Source organism: Erinaceus europaeus, chromosome 2 (genome assembly GCF_950295315.1).
Source record: "Erinaceus europaeus chromosome 2, mEriEur2.1, whole genome shotgun sequence".
In the NCBI taxonomy this organism is placed as follows: Eukaryota; Metazoa; Chordata; class Mammalia; order Eulipotyphla; family Erinaceidae; genus Erinaceus; species Erinaceus europaeus.
Genome location: NC_080163.1, coordinates 112744872 through 112763947, shown reverse-complemented (window position 1 = coordinate 112763947; position 19076 = coordinate 112744872). Strand labels below are relative to the sequence as shown.

At 41.8% G+C, this 19076-nt stretch overlaps 1 protein-coding gene and 1 pseudogene across 1 annotated transcript in view; one reads left to right on the top strand and one right to left on the bottom strand.

Annotated features, from left to right (window-relative positions):
* The window catches only part of MCPH1 (microcephalin 1), a 260272-nt gene extending 242159 nt beyond the window's left edge, over positions 1–18113 (top strand). Inside the window, exon 14 of the mRNA XM_016185613.2 lies at positions 16121–18113. Within this exon, the coding sequence (XP_016041099.2) occupies positions 16121–16176 (56 nt within the window). The 3' untranslated portion in view covers positions 16177–18113. The remainder of the gene's footprint in view (positions 1–16120) is intronic.
* On the bottom strand, positions 15279–16053 carry LOC107522216 (large ribosomal subunit protein eL43-like; annotated as a pseudogene).
* Positions 18114–19076: the final 963 nt, after the last annotated feature.

The window sequence follows — 19076 nt, the reverse complement described above, 5'->3', positions numbered from 1 at the left end:
TCCCAGAGCCACAGACAGTTTTCCCCCCAAGCTATAGAGGACAGCTGAGCATCCAGGCATCTGCACTAAAGGGTCACAAATTCTAGAGACGTCCTCCCTCCCCTTCTCTTCACAGCTAGTGTCTAAGACCTAGCCTTCCTCGCCTGCTCCCCCAAATCTTGAAGCTGTGGGACAGGCCTGTTCATTCTCAATTCGCTGAGTGCCTGCCCTGCTCTGCTTATAAGGATCTTGGCCAGTGCCCCAAATACCTGGGCTGATACTTCAGCTTCCAGGACACCACCCAGCCCCTTTCTCTTCTGTCTCCTGAGCACTCATGGGCAATGAGAGAGTCCTGTTAGCATACAAAGAGCTCTGACTTCCATTTCTGAGATGTTAACTAGATATAAGGTATTTGCCTGTCATCAAGTCAAGGACTCACAGTTGTGCTAACATGCTGCTTGAATCTGGGGAAGAAGAGGCGCTCTGGGAGAAGTCTTGGTGGAGCAGTGACAGGTGGCTAGCACATTGGTTCTGGGGGTACAGAGAGTAGTGGCTGACTAATGTATTCTTATATGAATAAGGCTGCCTTGATGTATCACACAGTCAGGCAACTTGAAGAACAGGCAGTTGTTCTCTCAGTGCTGGAGTATGGAAGTCCAGGGTCATGCATGCGGTGGGCAGGGCTGCTTCCTCCTGAGGTCTCTCTTCTTGGCTAGAAATGTCCATTCTCCCAGTGTTTTCATGTGGTCTCATCTCTGGGTGTGTTTTTGTCATGACTTCTGCTTCCTAATGGAATGACAACACCCAGGTTCAGTGGAGAAGCAATTACAGAAGCCAGACCTTCCACCTTCTGCATCTCATAATGATCCTGCGTCCATACTCCCCAGAGGGATAAAGAATAGGAAAGCTATTAGGGGAGGGGATTGGATATGGAGTTCTGGTGGTGGGAATTGTGTGGAATTGCACTCCTCTTATCCTATGGTCTTGTCAATATTTCCATTTTATAAATAAATAATAAGAGTAATTATAATAAATATTGATACTTAATATTTTTTAAAAAACGAATGCCAGTCAAATTGGATTAGGCTCTTTTTAGTGACCCAATTTTACCTTAATCACCTAATTTAAGGATCCATCTCCCAACAGAATCCCATTCTGAGGTCCTAGGGGGTTAGAATCGCAACATAGGAATTTCGGAATACCACTGAGCTCCTAACAATGACTTATTCTATTGTCCATACCTTTGGCCAAGATTCTTACCAGCTTCTTGGGACTTGAAAAAGATTTTATTCTCTTGCCTTTCTTCTCCACCAAACATGTTTTTTCACTGCCCTTTCTGATATGTTCCCCAATCACCCCCCCCCCCATCTCTACAGTTTCAGTTGGTTGGCTTTTCTCTTCCCTTGGTAGACGTTATCCTTTAACAGGTCTGCAGATATGGTATTTGTCCACATTATAGTCACATGCACTTTCTGGATATCTTTTTAATGACTGGTGGTCATTCTCTAGTAGTTGTTGGGTTTGTTTTGTTTTTTTTACCAAGCACTAAACAGCTCTGGTTTATGGTGGTGCTGGGGATTGAACCTGGGACCTCAGAGCCTCAGGTTTAGGAGTCTTTGTACATAATCATTATGTTATCTCTCCTGCCCTGTAATACAGACTTTTTTTTTTAAAATACACAAGTCAAAAGTAATTTTTCACTCTCTGGTGAAGAGTGATTAATCTTTTGCCCGGAAATTCATTTCAAAAACAAACCTATGGTTTTAGCTATCAGTCAGAAGCCAGCAGATTGTGTTTACCCTTTTCTGAATGCCAAGAATAAAATCTTCAAAACATCCTCTGTTCCAAAGCACTTGTTTGTTAAAAAAATAAAAATAAAAAAATAATGTTTGTGTGAAAATGACACAACTGAGGCCGGAGTTGATCTCTCAAAAAGGCCACATGCAGCTCATGAGACTATGCACATGACTGATGTCAGCAGAGTACCAATAGCTGAAGGTTGCAGAGTCTGGAAGCAGTGCTGCATGCGGAGGGGCAGAGTCCTGTCTGCACTTTCACTAGTTGGGAACTCTAGGAACCTTCCTCTCATGGGCATCTCTGAGCATAGAGCACACCAGCTCTGTTGCCTGCCTGGACCACACACCCCTTCCTGTCCCCAGCCCCCCCCCCCCACACACACACACACACATGATACTGTGCTTGTCAGAGGTGAACCTGTTTATCCCCACTCCTACCTCCACGCCCAGGATTGAATTTTCACAAGGTCCTTTAGAATTCTTTACATTTCAAAGCTATAAACCTAGGTCTGTTTCTTTCCTTTGCCATAATTCATGTCCTGTTTCAGATTTGCCATTGATTGCACCATCTGTGTGTGCCCTTGGCAACTTCCAGGTATTGTGCATTCTGGAGGCCTTGGCTGTCTGCATGGTGAAATCCTCATCCCTAAGACGAGTCCCCCTGGCTGCCCCCATCCTTCCTCCCTCGCTCATTCATTTGGGTGCTATAAACTATGGTTTTCCAATAGCTATTCATTTGAATTTCTCTTTTTCTGAGCTGAATTTCAATCACTCCAGATGTGTACAAATGAAGGTGCCCCTTCCTGTGGCTGCATATGCTCAGACCCACATGCCATGTGCAGTAGAGCCTTCATTTCCTGCTTGTTCAGGCCCAGTCCTAACATTCCTCTGACCAGAGGCAATAGAAAGAGAACAGTAAGGGAGTCAGGCGGTAGCGCAGCAGGTTAAGCGCAGGTGGCGCAAAGTGCAAGGACCGTCATAAGGATCCTGGTTCGAGCCCCTGGCTCCCCACCTTCAGGGGAGTCCCTACACAGGCGGTGAAGCAGGTCTACAGGTGTCTGTCTTTCTATTCCCCCTATCTTCCCCTCCTCTCTCCATTTCTCTCTGTCCTATCCAACAACAACATCAATAACAACAACAATAATGACTACAATGATAAAACAACAAGGGCAACAAAAGAATATAAATAAATAAATAAAATTTTAAAAAAGAAAGAAACAGAACAGTAACCTGTGGCTAAGGATGACAGTGCTCACTAACTCTGCCCAGTCACTCCTGCTCCTCTGCCAAAGCAGCTTTTCTTCCCCATCCCTTTTTTATTTATTTATAAAAAGGAAACAGAGACAAAACCATAGGATAAGAGAGGTACAACTCCACACAATTCCCACCACCAGAACTCCGTATCCCATCCCTCCCTTGATAGCTTTCCTATTCTTTAACCCTCTGGGAGTATGGACCCAAGGTCATTGTGGGATACAGAAAGTGGAAGGTCTGGCTTCTGTAATTGCTTCTCCGCTGAACATGGGCGTTGACAGGTCTATCCATACTCCCAGCCTGCCTCTCTCTTTCGCTAGTGGGGTGGGGTTCTGGGGAATCAGAGCTCCAGGACACATTGGTGGGGCTGTCTGTCCAGGGAAGTGTGGATGGCATCATGCTAGCATCTGGAACCTGGTGGCTGAAAAGAGAGTTAGCATACAACGCCTAACAAATTGTTGAACAATCATGGACCTAAAGGCTGGAATATATGTAGATGAAGAGTTGGGGGTTCCTCCATCTTGTAGATAGCTAGTAGGCATATTTTAGTTATATTCAAAGGGCCTATAGTTATACTAGTTTTTTGTTTGTTTGTTTGTTTTGTTTTGTTTTGTTTTTTCCTGAGCCTGAAATCTGATGTGCAGGTGGATTCTAGTTATTGTCTGGGAAGATGATGTCATGGCTCACAAAAGGACCAGAAAGCTGGATCAGGGAAGAGAGTAGCTCCCTTCGATGGGAAAAGTGTATAAATATTGTTGGCTGTAAACCCCATCAATTTGATCTGATCTGGGGCCCATATTTAGCTTAGGAGCCTATGTGACCTCTACATCCCTGTAGGTCTGAGCTCACATTCTGTGGTTATGAGTAGGAACATTCCAAGCTGCCCAATATCAGAACCCATCTTCCTCAGGTGTGGCATTGAGTATGTTGTCCATCCTCCCTTCGGAGGATGGAACATTCTCTACCATTGTTGATCCAAGTTGAGGGCAAGATCCTATGGGAGCCCACAAAGAGGTCTATTTTGTTGTTCCTGATAGAGATGACCAGTAACAATGGAGAGAGGGATTTATTCCAGATCTAGGCCCATCATGTCTGTTTGGGGATCTCAGGACTCCCTGATTAGGGCCCCAGCTGATGGAGTGGCCTGATAGTGACTAAAAAGTCATCATTAAAGTATGCCAGTCTCTTGCCCTTATTCAGCTTTTGCAGTCCTTGCTTTGATAAGGATAGCTTGGGAGTGAGTGAGGGAAGTATAATAGGAAATAGGTGAGGAGGGTATCTATGTCTAAGTAGACACTATTTCATTATGAACTTCATACTGACTCACTGTAGACTGTTGTGTACTTTTGCTTTCAGGTATATATTTTGCCCTTATTTATGGATACATGTGTACATATGCCCTATCTCAAGGTACTTGGTCTATATCTAGGTTTTGGGACTTTGTTAGGAAGTGAAACACCTGAAATGGAATTAGAGAATCCTATGAAAGGAAAGGTCTCACCCAAGTGATCAGGCTGAAGGGTTGTCATTCCATGCCTGATGTCTCTGAACAGAGTCTGAAGTAAAGCATGCCGAGGTGGTACTCATTGTGTTGTTTAGGTTGGAATCAGCAGATGTGATATCATTTGGTATGAATTGAGAGAAGCATGCAGGAAAGTGAGCCCCACTCTAGAGGTTCCAGGTTCCCCACCCCCCACCCCCTGCCCCATGAATCCTAACATCCACCCTCACCCTCACCCCAAGGTTTTTACTTTGGTGCCCTACTCCAAATTTAGTCAAATCTTGCTTTGAGTTTCCCTCTCTGTTCTTATTTCTCAACTTCTGTTTATGAGTGGGATCATCCCATACTTGTTTGTATCTTTCTGACTTAGCAAACTTAACATAATTCCTTCTAGCTCCATCCAAGATGGGTCAGAGAAAGTGGGTACATTGTTCTTAATAGCTTCATACAGCACTGATATTCTTTTAAAAGGCTGTTTTGTGGTGAAAAATGAAAAACAATACTCAGAATATCCCATAAGTATTTTACAGAAAGTAGTCAAAGTACTGCAAAGTACTTATATCCACTTGCAAATTTATCATTTCCCTTCCAAAATAAAAACTACAGGTTATTCAGTACTTTATATGTAGTCCTGTCTTTTAGTGATATATTTTTTCTTGAAGTTAATGGATATTAATAAAGTACAGGTGTTAACACATAGGCACAATTTCTCATCCTTCTGTGATAGGCGTCTGCAAACACTCTCTCCCCCAACTTAAATCTTTATCCACCATTATGCACCAGGACCACAAAGTCCCAGCCCCACTCCTAACTCCAGCCCTTCCCCCTCCTATTTTGTTGTTGTTGTTTGTTTTGTTTCATTAATAAGCCGAGGTCTCAAGCACAAGTGATTTTACCACTTCCAGTTCATTTTTTCATTCAGAGAAAGAAAGCAGGCTATGGTACACCCATGTGGTGCTGGAACTTGAACTTGAGCCAGATAGATAGCAAGGCAGATGCTCTATTACTTTGGTCCTGCAGAAAACCCTTAGTTTCATAGGGTCCTTGGTTTTTTGTTTGTTTGTTTAGTTTAGTTTTTGTTTTGGGTTTTTTTTCTTTCTTTATTGGGTGATTCATGGTTTACAGTCAACAGTAAAATACAATAATTTGTACATGTATAACATTTCCACATAACAGTACAACCCCCACTAGGTCCTCTTCTACCATCATGTTCCAGGAAGGTCCTTGTTTTTACAGACAGAGCAGTTGCCAGGCTGGACAAGTGAGAATGTTTTTTAGCCACTAGAAACCTCTGAAAAGTTCCACTTTTTGGAATTGGGACAAGTAGACACCACTACCATCATCTATCCCAAAAAAGAATAATTCTTTTCCATAACACCCTAACATCCTAGCACCTAAGCCATCAGGTGCCTTGTCCCTTTGCCTTCTTTGTCTTAGAAACATTGACCCAGCACTTGTGACTTCTAAAAGAACTTTTACCTGATTGTTCCACTGGTTGGGACATCCTCTAGCCTTCAGTTCTTAACTTGAGATGTTTCTGTACATGAACCCCAGGCCCTGGCAGGTTTAGGGTAACCATTTAGCATCCAGCCTGTGCCCTACCACTTCAAGTTGCTGGCATAGAACAGGGTGTGAATTTACAAAATCCCCATTAAGGGCTCAACTTGTGAAACCAAAGACCATTCTTACTCATTTGCTTTCACAGATGCTGAATTCCTTCAGATGAGGCTATTGGAACAGTCTTGATTATGTTCCTCATTCAGTCCCCAGGGCCCATTTTCTCTGAAACAGCAGTAGACTTAGGCCAAGATTCTTGATGAATCATTCAACCAGGAGGAGAAATGGGAATTTTTGAGAGAGAAAATGCTTGTGGATGCTGGGATGTATATGAAAATAAACAGGAAAAGAAAAATCAAATTCCCAGCACCAGGAAGCAAAGTGCCACATTTACTTGTCACTGATTATATACAGTCTATTCACAGGCACTTGCCAGTAACTGCCCTTCCCCCAGCTCACCCATGAAATATAATTCCATTTACACATCATGAAATAGAGACCCTGGGGTCTGATGGAACTTGGCTGTTAACACCACACCCTCTCTGTGGGCTGGGAATGCTGAGCCACTGGGTCTGTTGCTATTCACTTTCTCTCCCCACTGGTTAATCACTAAGGTTGGTTTGGCCTTTCTCATAAGACAGATTTCTGGTTTGGGGTGCCCTTTTATTGTCTGGACCATGTGTGAGTGATAAGACATACATTTTGTGCTAGTGTGGGAACATTATGTAATAGTTTCAACAGTACTGCCAAAGGAAAAAAGTTTCTCCTTGGCATGATCTTCTTATAATTTATAAAAAGCACAGGATTGTTCCTCATGTCAGTGTTTTCAGAAGAGAGCTTCTCAACTGATACCATGCCCAGAGAAAGACCTTTCTCTGAGATGTGGCACTTTGTGAAAGCAAAGCCACACAGGGGCCCATGACCAGAGGATGTCATGATTAGCAGAGAACACTAGGGTTCATCAAGACCTTCTCGGTCCATATTTTCCATTGGGCAGATAAAGAGCAGAGAGGCCATCAGTGGAGAGGATGGGAAAAGGGACAAGTTTGTCTCTCCCCAGAAAACCTCCAAGTGCACCTCATTTGTCCTCACCAAAGCAGTCAGACATCAGCCCAGCACTGAGAAGGGAGAAAATATTAACATGCAGTTTCAGACAAGAAGAATTATTTTTGTTGAGTTGGTCTTAAAAATGAATAGAACAAATGACATAGAAATTAGTGGGGACTGAAGCTGATTTCTGGCGGGTTTCATCATTTCAGCATCTCATGTATTCAAGCCTTAAGAAATACACATATATCACTAGCTAGTGCTTGGATTCCACTCCATAATTAGGTGCTATAATGGTATTTAGCATTAACCCTAGGAAGTATGCTCAGAAAGTGATTACACACAACAGTGAGCTGGTGGTCAGAGATGACTATATCTGAAATGTCTACAAGGGTTAAAAAATATGTTCAAGCCAAGCAAGCATCCTGGAAGATGAAAGTTCCTTCTCTGTGCCTCATCAACCAAAGGCACACTCCTTGAGTCTAACTTAAAAAAAGGAAAGGAAGAAAGAAAGAAAAAAGAAAAGAAAACAAACTTAGAACACAACAGTCAGTTGCAGATTCAACTCAGAGTAAGAGAATACTGCCAGCGAGTTCACGATGCACTTTTTTTTTTTTTTTTAAGAAATACACTGGAGGTTTAAGGGATCAAACTGACCATGTATAGCCAGTGCTAAACATTTAGTGGAGACAGCAGGCCATTGTATGACCCTCTGCACAGGGGCTTCTGTGGGGTGATGCTCACACCTGTCTGCAAGAGTCTGGGGCTTCATGAGCCCCATTTCTCACTTCTCATATTCTAAGCTATTCTCCTTGTTCTGGAATATATTAAGTGTTCATGTTTTGGCTGTAGTAGAGATAGTCTTGGGTGGTGTATATTCAACTTCACTTGTTTGGCCATTGTTGCATCTTCACTTATTTAGTCATTTTTGCATTTTAAACAGCTGAAGTTGCATATCATAGAACCTGAACTGATCAAACTCCTGTTGTGGACTGAACATGCCCCCCCCCCATATTCTTATATTGAATTTCTAATACCCTGTACCTTAGAATATGTTTGTATTTGTAAATAGGACCTTTACGGAGGAAGTTGCATTTAAATAAAATGACAAGGATGGGACCCTAAGCTGATAAAATCCATATTCTTAGAAGAAAAGGTACATAGTAGAGGGTGAGGGAGAGCACTATGAGGACACAGATAGAAGACACTAGCTACCAGCCTAAGAGGGAGTGGTCGTACCAACCTTGACCTAAGACTTCCAGCCTTAGTAAGTACCTGTTGTTGAAGCTGCCCTGACTGTGTTATTTTGTTAGGATTGCCCCAGCAGACTAAAAATAGGTCCTGAGGTCATCTGCAAGAACTTATTTATTTTATTTATTAAAAGGAAACACTGACAAAACCATAGGATAAGAGAGGTACAACTCCACACAGTTCCCATCACCAGAACTCTGGATCCCATTCCCTCCCTTGATAGCTTTCCTATTCTTTATCCCTCTGGGAGTATGGACCCAAGGTCATTGTGGGATGCAGAAGGTGGAAGGTCTGGCTTCTGTAATTGCTTCTCCAATGAACATGGGCATTGACAGGTTGATCCATACTCCCAGCCTGCCTCTCTCTTTCGCTAGTGGGGTGGGGTTCTGGGGAATCAGAGCTCTAGGACACATTGGTAGGGTTGTCTGCCCAGGGAAGTCTGGTCAGCATCATACTAGCATCTGGAACCTGGTGGCTGGAAAGAGAGTTAGCATACAACGCCTAACAAATTGTTGAATAATCGTGTACCTAAAGGCTGGAATAGTGCAGTTGAAGAGTTGGAAGGTCTCCATCTTGTACATAGCTAGTAGGCATATTTTAGTTATATTACAAAGGGCCTGTGGTTATACTAGTTTTTTTTTTTTCCCTGAGCCTGAAATCTGTTATGCAGGTGGATCCAAGTTATTGTCTGGGGAGATGATGTCATGGCTCACAAAAGGACCAGAAAGCTGGATCAGGGAAGAGAGTAGCTCCCTTCGATGGGAAAGGAGTATAAATACTGTTGACTGTAAACACCATCAATTTGATCTGATCTGGGGCCCATATTCAGCTTAGGAGCCTATGTGACCTCTACATCCCTGTAGGTCTGAGCTCACATTCTGTGGTTATGAGTAGGAACATTCCAAGCTGCCCAATATCAGAACCCATCTTCCTCAGGTGTGGCATAGAGTATGTTGTCCATCCTCCCTTCGGAGGATGGAACATTCTCTACCATTGTTGATCCAAGTTGAGGGCAAGATCCTATGGGAGCCCACAAAGAGGTCTATTTTGTTGTTCCTGATAGAGATGACCAGTAACAATGGAGAGAGGGATTTATTCCAGATCTAGGCCCATCATGTCTGTTTGGGGATCTCAGGACTCCCTGATTAGGGCCCCAGCTGATGGAGTGGCCTGATAGTGACTAAAAAGTCATCATTAAAGTACGCCAGTCTCTTGCCCTTATTCAGCTTTTGCAGTCCTTGCTTTGATAAGGATAGCTTGGGAGTGAGTGAGGGAAGTATAATAGGAAATAGGTGAGGAGGGTATCTATGTCTAAGTAGACACTATTTCATTATGAACTTCATACTGACTCACTGTAGACTGTTGTGTACTTTTGCTTTCAGGTATATATTTAACCTAACAAAAACTTATTTCTAAGGGGAGGAAACTGAGGATTCTAAGTGCCATGGCCAGAGTTAATGAAGAGTTCCCAGTCACTTGCTTCCTCTTCTGTCATCCTGAGGAGAGCATGACCCTGTATGGTCTTTGTACCAAGAATCTCTTTCCATCTGCAGCTATTCTGAGCCTTACTCCCTACAGAACCTGAGGTTCCAGTAGGGTGCAGCTGAAGGGCCCACCTACAGTCAGATGTTAACAAGACATTTTCCTCCATTATTTCAGGAAAACCATAGTTGGATTAAATTCTCTCATCTTTTAATCTATTTTTCTTAAGCATATGTGTTTGAACTACTATATTTTACTGTTGACTATTAATCCTTAATCCCCCAATAAAGAAAAATAGAAATAAAATTATAATTAAAACCCTAGTTCTCATGACCTCAAAAAGACTGCATAGAATGACGACAAAATGTCTGGTAAGTTCTAGGCTCCCCCACCTCTACCAGCTAGGAGCAGCACCAAATAAACAGGGACCATCTGAGTAAACTCTGCAGGGGCTCTGGGAAACAAAGGTTTGCAACAACCAGGAAAACCCTATTTGTTCCAGTCTGCCAGGGAGATACCTGAAGTACTGACTCACTCCTGTGACTCAAATAACTTAGAACACAGGCAGGAAAAAAGGCAGGCACTGCTCTGAAAAGCGACAAAGGAAGCAACAAAAGATGAACTAGTCTCCCAATAACATACTGAACTTCCATGCATCAAAGGGCACAAGTAACCACCTGGAAAGACAATCTATGGGTTGAGAAGGAATATTTATAAATGATAGGAGTTAATACCCAAAATACACTAAAACTCAACCACAACAAAACCTGACTAAAAGGACTTGAATAGGCATTTCTCCAAAAATAATATACAAGTGGTCAATAAACACATGAAAATATTTTCATCATGTGTAACTATTAGGGAAATTCAAATCAGAACCATAATAAGTGTCTACCTTATGTTCACTACAATGTGTGCTATCAAAATAGCGTTTTGTAGTGTGTGGCCTGAGTAAAAGATGATGGTTATGGCTGGAGTGTTATCAGTGGAGGTAATATCAGTGTCAGATACTAATTTAAAATTCTAGAATCAGTCAGATTTGCTGATGGGTTGCTTGTGGAATATGGCAACCAGGGGTGACTGGTTAGGTGTGGTCTTTGGGGGACAGAGAAGAATCAACACCCAGACACGTAGACGTGAGTTCCCAGCATCCAGGAGAATAGTGAGATAATCTAGAAATCCTTGGAAAAGTACTAAAAGAAATGTGCCTTAATAAATTGTAAATAGTTTAACAAAGGGTAGTACAGAACCAAGAACATGAATAAAATGAGACAGCAGCAAAACATCAAAGGGGAGGAAGCAAAGGGCAGAATGTACTGAATGATGATGAGTCAATGCCAGTATAAAAATGTCTGTCTTAGTTACACAAAAACTAGTGGAATTCTCTTGGTAGTCACAAAAAAATCTAGAGACACTTAGAAGAAACTGAGAAGAATCATCAGGGAAGACCATTCAAATGAAAAGGCAGAACCCATAAAAGAAAAAAGAACACCAAAAATATAGAACCACCAGACAGCAAAAAAGAGACTAACAGCAATTAAGCCTTAGTTATATTAGCAACCAACTTTAGTTGTACAGTGAAAGTAATAACCCATCACAAAAAAGGCAACTGACTTATTAAGAGAAGATATTTGCACATCAGATAAAGTAGCTAGTATCCACAATATATCTAAGAACTAACACAACTCAACAATAAAAAAGCAATTCAGTTAAAAACAAACAAACAAAGACCAGAGAATCTGAATGGACACTTCTCCAGAGAAGATCTACAAGTCCATGAGACATGTGAAAAGATGTTTGGCTTTACTATTTGGGAAATGCAAATAGGCTACCACCTCACACCTATAAGAATGGCCTCTGGGAGTTGGGAGGTAGCGCAGCGGGTTAAGCGCACGTGGCGCAAAGCGCAAGGACCGGCATAAGAATGGCCTCTATCAGAGGTGGGAAACCTTTTTTCTGCCTAGGGTCTTTTGGATCTTTATAACATTATTCATGGTCCATATAAAAATCATCAACTTAAAAATTAGTGCATATTGTTTCTAAGAAAAAAGCTTCTAGATTTATTGAGCTTCAAGTCCCACCTTCAGGCCATACATTCCCCACCACTGGCCTACAGCAAAAAGACTAGATGAGGAAGTTGGCTGGTAGTATACCTGCTTGAGCACACATGTTACAGTGTATAAGGACTCAGGTTTGAGCCCCCAGTCCTTACCTGCAGGGGAAAAGCTTTGCAAGTGGTGAAGCAGGGCTGCAGGTGTCTCTCTGTCTCTCTCTAAATATGTATTACCCCCTTCCCTCTCAATTTCTGTCTGTCTTTATCCAATAAATAAGAATAATTTTTAAAAAATTTTAAGATTGAATGGAAACTGTATGATGGTGAGGCTATGGAGGAAATGGAACAATGAAATACTAGTCTTTACATTTAAAAAAAAATAACACTTTTTTTTTTCACCAACATGAATAGAACTTGAAATGACTGTGCTAAGTAACTTAGGTCAGAAAGTGAAAGACAATTATCAGATGGTTTCATTCATGCATGGAATATCAATAATCAAGCTAAGTAAGTAAATCACAGCAAAACTCTTAAGAACTCAGTGCAAACTACTGGTGGATACTGGAGGGACGGGGAAGTGGCAGGGTGGTTGAGGGGGTCAATCTGATAATGAGATGGCACTAGAACTTTGGTGGTGAAGTCAAGCTTACATGCATTAGAGGTATGTACTCCCCAGATTTATTTGGACTGTCAGAAAAGTCATGTCTTCTTCTATGCAAAAATGTGCCATAACTTTCCTGACAGCCTATTAATATATATAGCACTGCCAGCCATGATCAATCATTAGAACTATAATAGAAAGAAAACAATTAATTTATTTTATTTACATATGTATTTATTGGATAGAGACAGAGAAATATCAGGAGAAAGGGGGCAATAAAGAAGGAAAGAGAGACACCCGCAGCACAGCTTTACCACTTATGAAGCTTCCCTCCTGTAGATGGGGCTTGAACCCAGGTCCTTAAGCACTATAATGCATATGCTCAAAACAGGCTTCAGGCTGTGATTCGCTCAGTAGAGCACACATGTCACCATGCACATAAACCCGGGATCAAGCCCCCCAGTTCCAAACTACAGCAGGGAAGCTTCTCTTTCTATCCCCCCTTCCCTCTCAATTTCTCTCTCTCAACAAAATAAAGAAGATATAAAATATATTTATTGTAGTAGCCAAAACATGGAAGCAACCCAGGTGTCTTAAGAACAGAGATAGTCTTGTGACTGAGTAAGTCATGGTATATATACACAATGGAATACTACTCACCTATTAAAAATGGTGAACTCACCTTCTTCACCTCACCTAGGATGCAGCTTGAAGAAATCACATTAAGTGAGATAAGTCAGAAAGAGAAAGATGAATATGGGATGATCTCACTCATAGACAGAAGGTGAAAAATAAAATAAGAAGAGAAAAAAACAAAGCAGAACTTGTCTGGGTTTGGAGTATTGCACCAAAGAAAATGACTCTGGGGTGGGGGTGGAAGTGGGGATTCAGGTCCTATAACATGATGGCAGAGGAGGAGGACCTAGAGAGGGATAGATTGTTATATGGAAAACTGAGAAATGCTACACATGTACAAACTGCTGTATTTAACTGTCGACCATCATTCCCCCCATAAAAAATATGTTATATGTTTGTGTGCATATATTTATATTTAGATGATTTTTAAGTAAAGAAAAAATTAAGTTTAGCCTGTGAAACCACTGTGGAAAACTTAAGGATAGAAGTTCACAGTGGGTGGGGATTCAGAACTCTGGTGGTGGGAAAAGTATAGAATTATACCCCTGTTATCTTATAATTTTATAAATCAATATTTAATCACTAATTTAAAAAAAAGAAAGAAAAGGAAGTCCACAGTGGGTAGCTTTGGGCCCACTGTGAGCAGTCTTTCGGAACATGATCTTTTGAGCCCCCTTCAGTGGCCAAAACTCCAGGACTATGTGACCCCATCCTACAGAGGTCGAGGCGGTTCATTACTTGACTGAGCACTTGGCTACATGCCACAGTGGCTGCTCCCAGGGCAACAGTTGAACTAATTTGAGCAGATAAAACTCCCACTCAGGTCCTCAGTGTTACAAACTCTACACACAGTCCCATTTGTCCCATATGGCTGTTGGGAGTTTTCCTTCGATAAAGGCTTGCCCACCACACTATGAAAAATTAGTGTTGGCAGTAGCCTAACCATCAGACCACACAGAAGCACGGCCAGTCAGTTTCAACTTGTATATGATTACATGCCAAGATGTGCTAATTGCTCGGGTTAAAAACAAACAAGCAAAGGAGCCTTTTTCTATAATTCGGCAAAGTGTCATGGGAGCTACTCACATGCTACACTGTTTGTATCTGCACTGGCTGGGACTGGTATTGCTCTTATGTGCTATGGTCACATTTTATGAGGTGTTTGCAGATTTTTTTCACTGGATGTGACATTGGAATTGAGGATCAGGACTATCTCCAATTGCCAAATGAACTTGGACAGAAATCATCTCCATGTGTGTGATTATGGCTGGGAACTTGGAGCCAAGAGACTCCTTGGACAGACCATCCAGGCTGCAGCCCTGATCAAATGCTCCTGTGCTGACCCCCATTTTGCTGACTCCATGTAGTCACAGTACATGTCTGCCTCGTGGTTTTCCTCAGAAATCCACCATCTGTTTCCTCATAGGCCACTCCAATGTCACATGGAGTGGGGTGAGGGTTAAGGACAGACACTTAGCTATGTGGTTATCTTTAAACTCCTGCCACTTTATCTAAAAAGCCAATTTCCATTCATGATGGATGAATGGATGGATGAGTAGGTAAGTGAAACGACAGACAAATTAATGAATGAGTAGATGGATGGATGGAGTGAAACTTGATTTTATTGTCAGTGAGTTCATATAGTAAAGAACAGAATCCCCATATCTTACCATCCTTCCATAAAAATAAGATGGAAATGTTTCTGTATTTTAAATGACATTTACATAAAAATTAATGTAAATGAACAGATGTATTGTTTTAGGATGTATGTGTTCTATAAGGGGAGAATCACAAATAATTGTAGGAGTCTTAACCATATCCAGTGATCTTTTCTGTTAGGATGCATACAAAGCCCCATCATTCATTCTTACTACTGGAGGTCCTATGGCAATGGACACACAACACTCCCTGTCAGACACCAAGGGTTATTTCCAGTGAGGTGGAAAGCTGACTCAGCCATGAATGCAGAAAGTGTCTTCACTGATTATGCATTTAGTTCCCAAGAAGGTTTGTGGTAGCCCACAAGCCCAACAAGCTTTCCACCTTGGGCTTAGAATGTTCTGTGTCTAAGAAAATACACAGAAAAATATGACCAATTTGAGCAAGGCAAGGCATTGTTTCTCCATTTAAATAAAACCTGTGTGCCTTACAGTCATGTGGAGCACTGGATACTCCCACTCTAGACCCCTGAGGATTTTATTTATATAAATCAACACATTTATTACAGGCTAGTCATATTTCAGGTGGTAACACTTCTACTGGTCTTTCAACCCCTTCAGTCTTCTGATGGCAGACTTTACTGTCACGGCAGAAGTGGTGTTGTAGGTCCAGACACCACCAGCTGTAGTTTTCATGCAGGAACCACAGTGCCAGATGCTCACAGCATATCTCTTCATCTTGGTTTTGCTGCAGAAGAAGCAGGTGTACTTGGTGTGCTGGCTGGTCACAGTCTTCTTCACTATCTTCTGGAGGGAGGCGCCATAGCAAGTCCTGCCCATATTTATCAACAATGCCTACCTTCTTGGCTGCAAATAGAGAGCAAGGATTTTTATTTTCTGTATTTTCTTGTCTTTTTTTTTTTCTTTATAAAAAGGAAACACTGACAAAACCATAGGATAACAGAAGTACAACAACTCCACACAATTCCCACCACCAGAACTCTGTATCCCATCCCCTCCCTTGATAGCTTTCCTATTCTTTATCCCTCTGGGAGTATGGACCAAGGTCATTGTGGGATGCAGAGGGTGGAAGGTCTGGCTTCTGTAATTGCTTCCCTGCTGAGCATGGGCATTGACAGGTTGATCTATATTCCCTGCCTGCCTCTCTCTTTCCCTAGTGGGGTGGGGCTCTGGGGAATCGGAGAGCAAGGATTTTAAACTTGTGTGTGCCTGAACATTGAAAAGGTTGCTGTTTACCACTTGGCTGGTCACTATTCACTCTAACCTGTTCTTGCTTTTTCCTAGATTCCATCACTCAGCACAAGGTGTGTGACTCAGAAAACTATCTCTTGCCACAATGAGGAAACACCCTTACTACCACCACTGACTGCAAAGCTGTCCTGAGACTCAAAGGAGAACAGAACCACAGAGAGGAGGGATGGAAACTCATGTGACAGCCTGCTGTGTGCTGTAGCTTTTATCTGAAGGAGCTGTTCCATGTGACCACTGACTAAATGTGGACTAGAGCAGCTGTGAACTAGAGCAGTGATGACTAACCTTCCAGGGCCTTTGCTGCAGCATGGCAGGCTCTAGATGCTGGGGGAAATCTCTGTGCTGTGAATCCAACACCAACCCATTCAATAAAAACTGTAGTTAGACTGTTTCACTACAGAGAGCTCTCAAAGAATACCTCTATCCCCATGTGTCTTGGGTAAGCACTGAGGTCTTTACTCCCATGACACGTGCTAGATATGAGAAACATTTGTCGAGGTTACTGTCTGTTTCTCTGAGATTCTTCTGAAGCAAGCCATTGCTGAGGAGGGCATGGCCAGTGTCATGGTAGGCAACAGCTTGGTTTCAAGGGAGGAAAGCTTGACCCACTAAATGTCCTTCTGTTGATGACTGCCTTTTATAGCAGAGACGTGCAAAACTGCAGTGTCAAAGGTTTTACACAGACTTCATCACATCCCCTCCCTCTGTGTTTTCCTGCTCCAAAGGAATTCCAGGTACCTCAGTAAACATAATTAATCTACCTCTAGTATAAATAGCCTTCAGGAAAGGAGGTAATAGTGACATGCCTGTCAGGAAGGGTGTCTCTTGGCTTTATAATAATGAATACCCAAGTAATCCCCTCCCCTTGCAATGCTCCTGGTCCAACAGTTGAACCTCCCTAGGGCCCAGCCTGCCTCACCAACTCCTAGGTCTCCTAGGTTTGAAGCATAGTTACTTTGGCATTGTTCCCACAACAGCCAAACTTTATGAGGAGGTTGCTGAAAATGGTGTTGGCTCCTATTGGAAGCAAGACACAGAAAAGTTTTCCAATCCCCTGCCACTCCCTCTCACACTGCCTTAGAGTGCCACCCAAGCACCAAACACTCAAGTACTGTCCACACTGTCCATGTCCACAAAGCCCATTGTCTGCCCAGGTCTTCAGTAATCGCAGGCCGTCAGTCTACTAAGGCCATCTGTCCAACCAGCCTTCCATCTGTGCTGAGTTCTGCTCTTCATACTCACCTATCAGTGGAGATTCACTCTCTAAAAACTAACACTTCATAAGGATAATGACTTAGGTACTTCTACTGAATAATTACATGTGGTTCTTAGAATTCAGTCATCCTGAATTCTGTTAGTTCCTACTGGTCTGAGATCCCTTATGCCAGACATGTGGCCAGACATGTTTTAGTTTTCAGAGGTGTTTCAGAGGTTCTACCCAAAGAAAAGGGCAAGAAGAAGACATTAAAGACATACAGACTGGAAATGAAATAATAGCATTATTCCTACATCATGACACTATATGATATAATATATAGAGAATCATAAGGAATTTTTTAAATAATATATTTAGAAAGCTTATAATCAGCATACAAAACTAGCTGAATTGTATTTATATTTTACCAGCCAGTGATTGAAAAATGGAGTTAAAATACAGTTCCACTTACAGTGCCATCTAGAAATAAACTTAGTGAAAGAAGTATCGCTCTCTATGGAATACTTTGCTGAGAGAAATTAAAGCTCTGAAGATAGGAGATTAGAAGACTCAATAAGATGAGAGTGCTTCTCAAATTCATCTGTAGGTTCAATATAGTCAAATTTTCAGATGCACTGTTTGTAGAATTTGAAAAGTTAATATGAGCCAGGTAGATAGAGTCACTTTGCATAGACAGTGCTGGGGAATAACACTCAGGTCCTCACATTTGTAAGCCTTGTGCTATACTACTGTACTATCTCTCTGGCCACAAACAAGACAATCTTTAGAAAAGAGTAAAGTTGGGGGGATTTGCACTGATTTCAAAACTAAGAATAAAAATCTCAGCAACCCAGTCCAGTGTGGTATTGTCACAAGGCTAGCCAAGTAGATCCTGGGAATAGAACAAAGGATATAGTACAAATGGTTGTGTTTATGGTCAGTTGCTTTTCAACAGATCTATGAAGACAACTGAAGTAGAATATTCTCTTTTTAAAAGTATGTGTGTTCAGAGAAGGCAGGCACTGTTTCTCTTATCTGAGAGAGAAGAGGGAAAAAGGAAGGGTGCTGGGAAATAGTGACAGGTATAGAAGTGACTTAGAATGCAGGACCATGGTGGGGGGGTAGGGGATGGGCAAAAAGTATAGATACATAGATACAGTTATAGACATAATATCAACCACAGGGGCTGGACGATGGCATACCTGGTTGAGCACACATGTTACAGTGTGCAAGGGTTCAATCTCCGGTCCCCACTGGCAGGTGGAAAGCTTCACAAGTGGTGAAGCAGGGCTGCAGGTGTCTATCTCTCTCCCTATCACCCACTTCTTCTTAATTTCTGACTGTCTCTAGCCAATAAATAAATAAAGTTTAAAAAAAACATAAAGTCAACCCCCATCTGTGACCTTAGGAGAATTACTGCAGTTTCCAGTGGAGGAGATGAGGATACAAAACCTTGATGATGGGAACAATGTGAAATTATACCCCTATCTTATAAGTTTGTAAATCAATATTAAATCACTAATAAAGATTAAGGTAAAAATAAAATACTTCAGATGTCTATGGGTAAGGAAAGATAGAAGTGCTTGCTATTATAATACAATTTAATTTCCAAAAAGAGTGTGTGTGTGTGTGTGTGTGTGTGTGTGTGTGTGTGTGTGTGTGTGTGTTGGGAAGAGGTAAGGTAGAGGAATGAGAAAAATAAGATGCTTTGATCCATATATCACAATACACACACACACATCTCAAAAAACTAACCCAGGGATTCTCATCTTCAGAACTATTAACTTTTTTTTT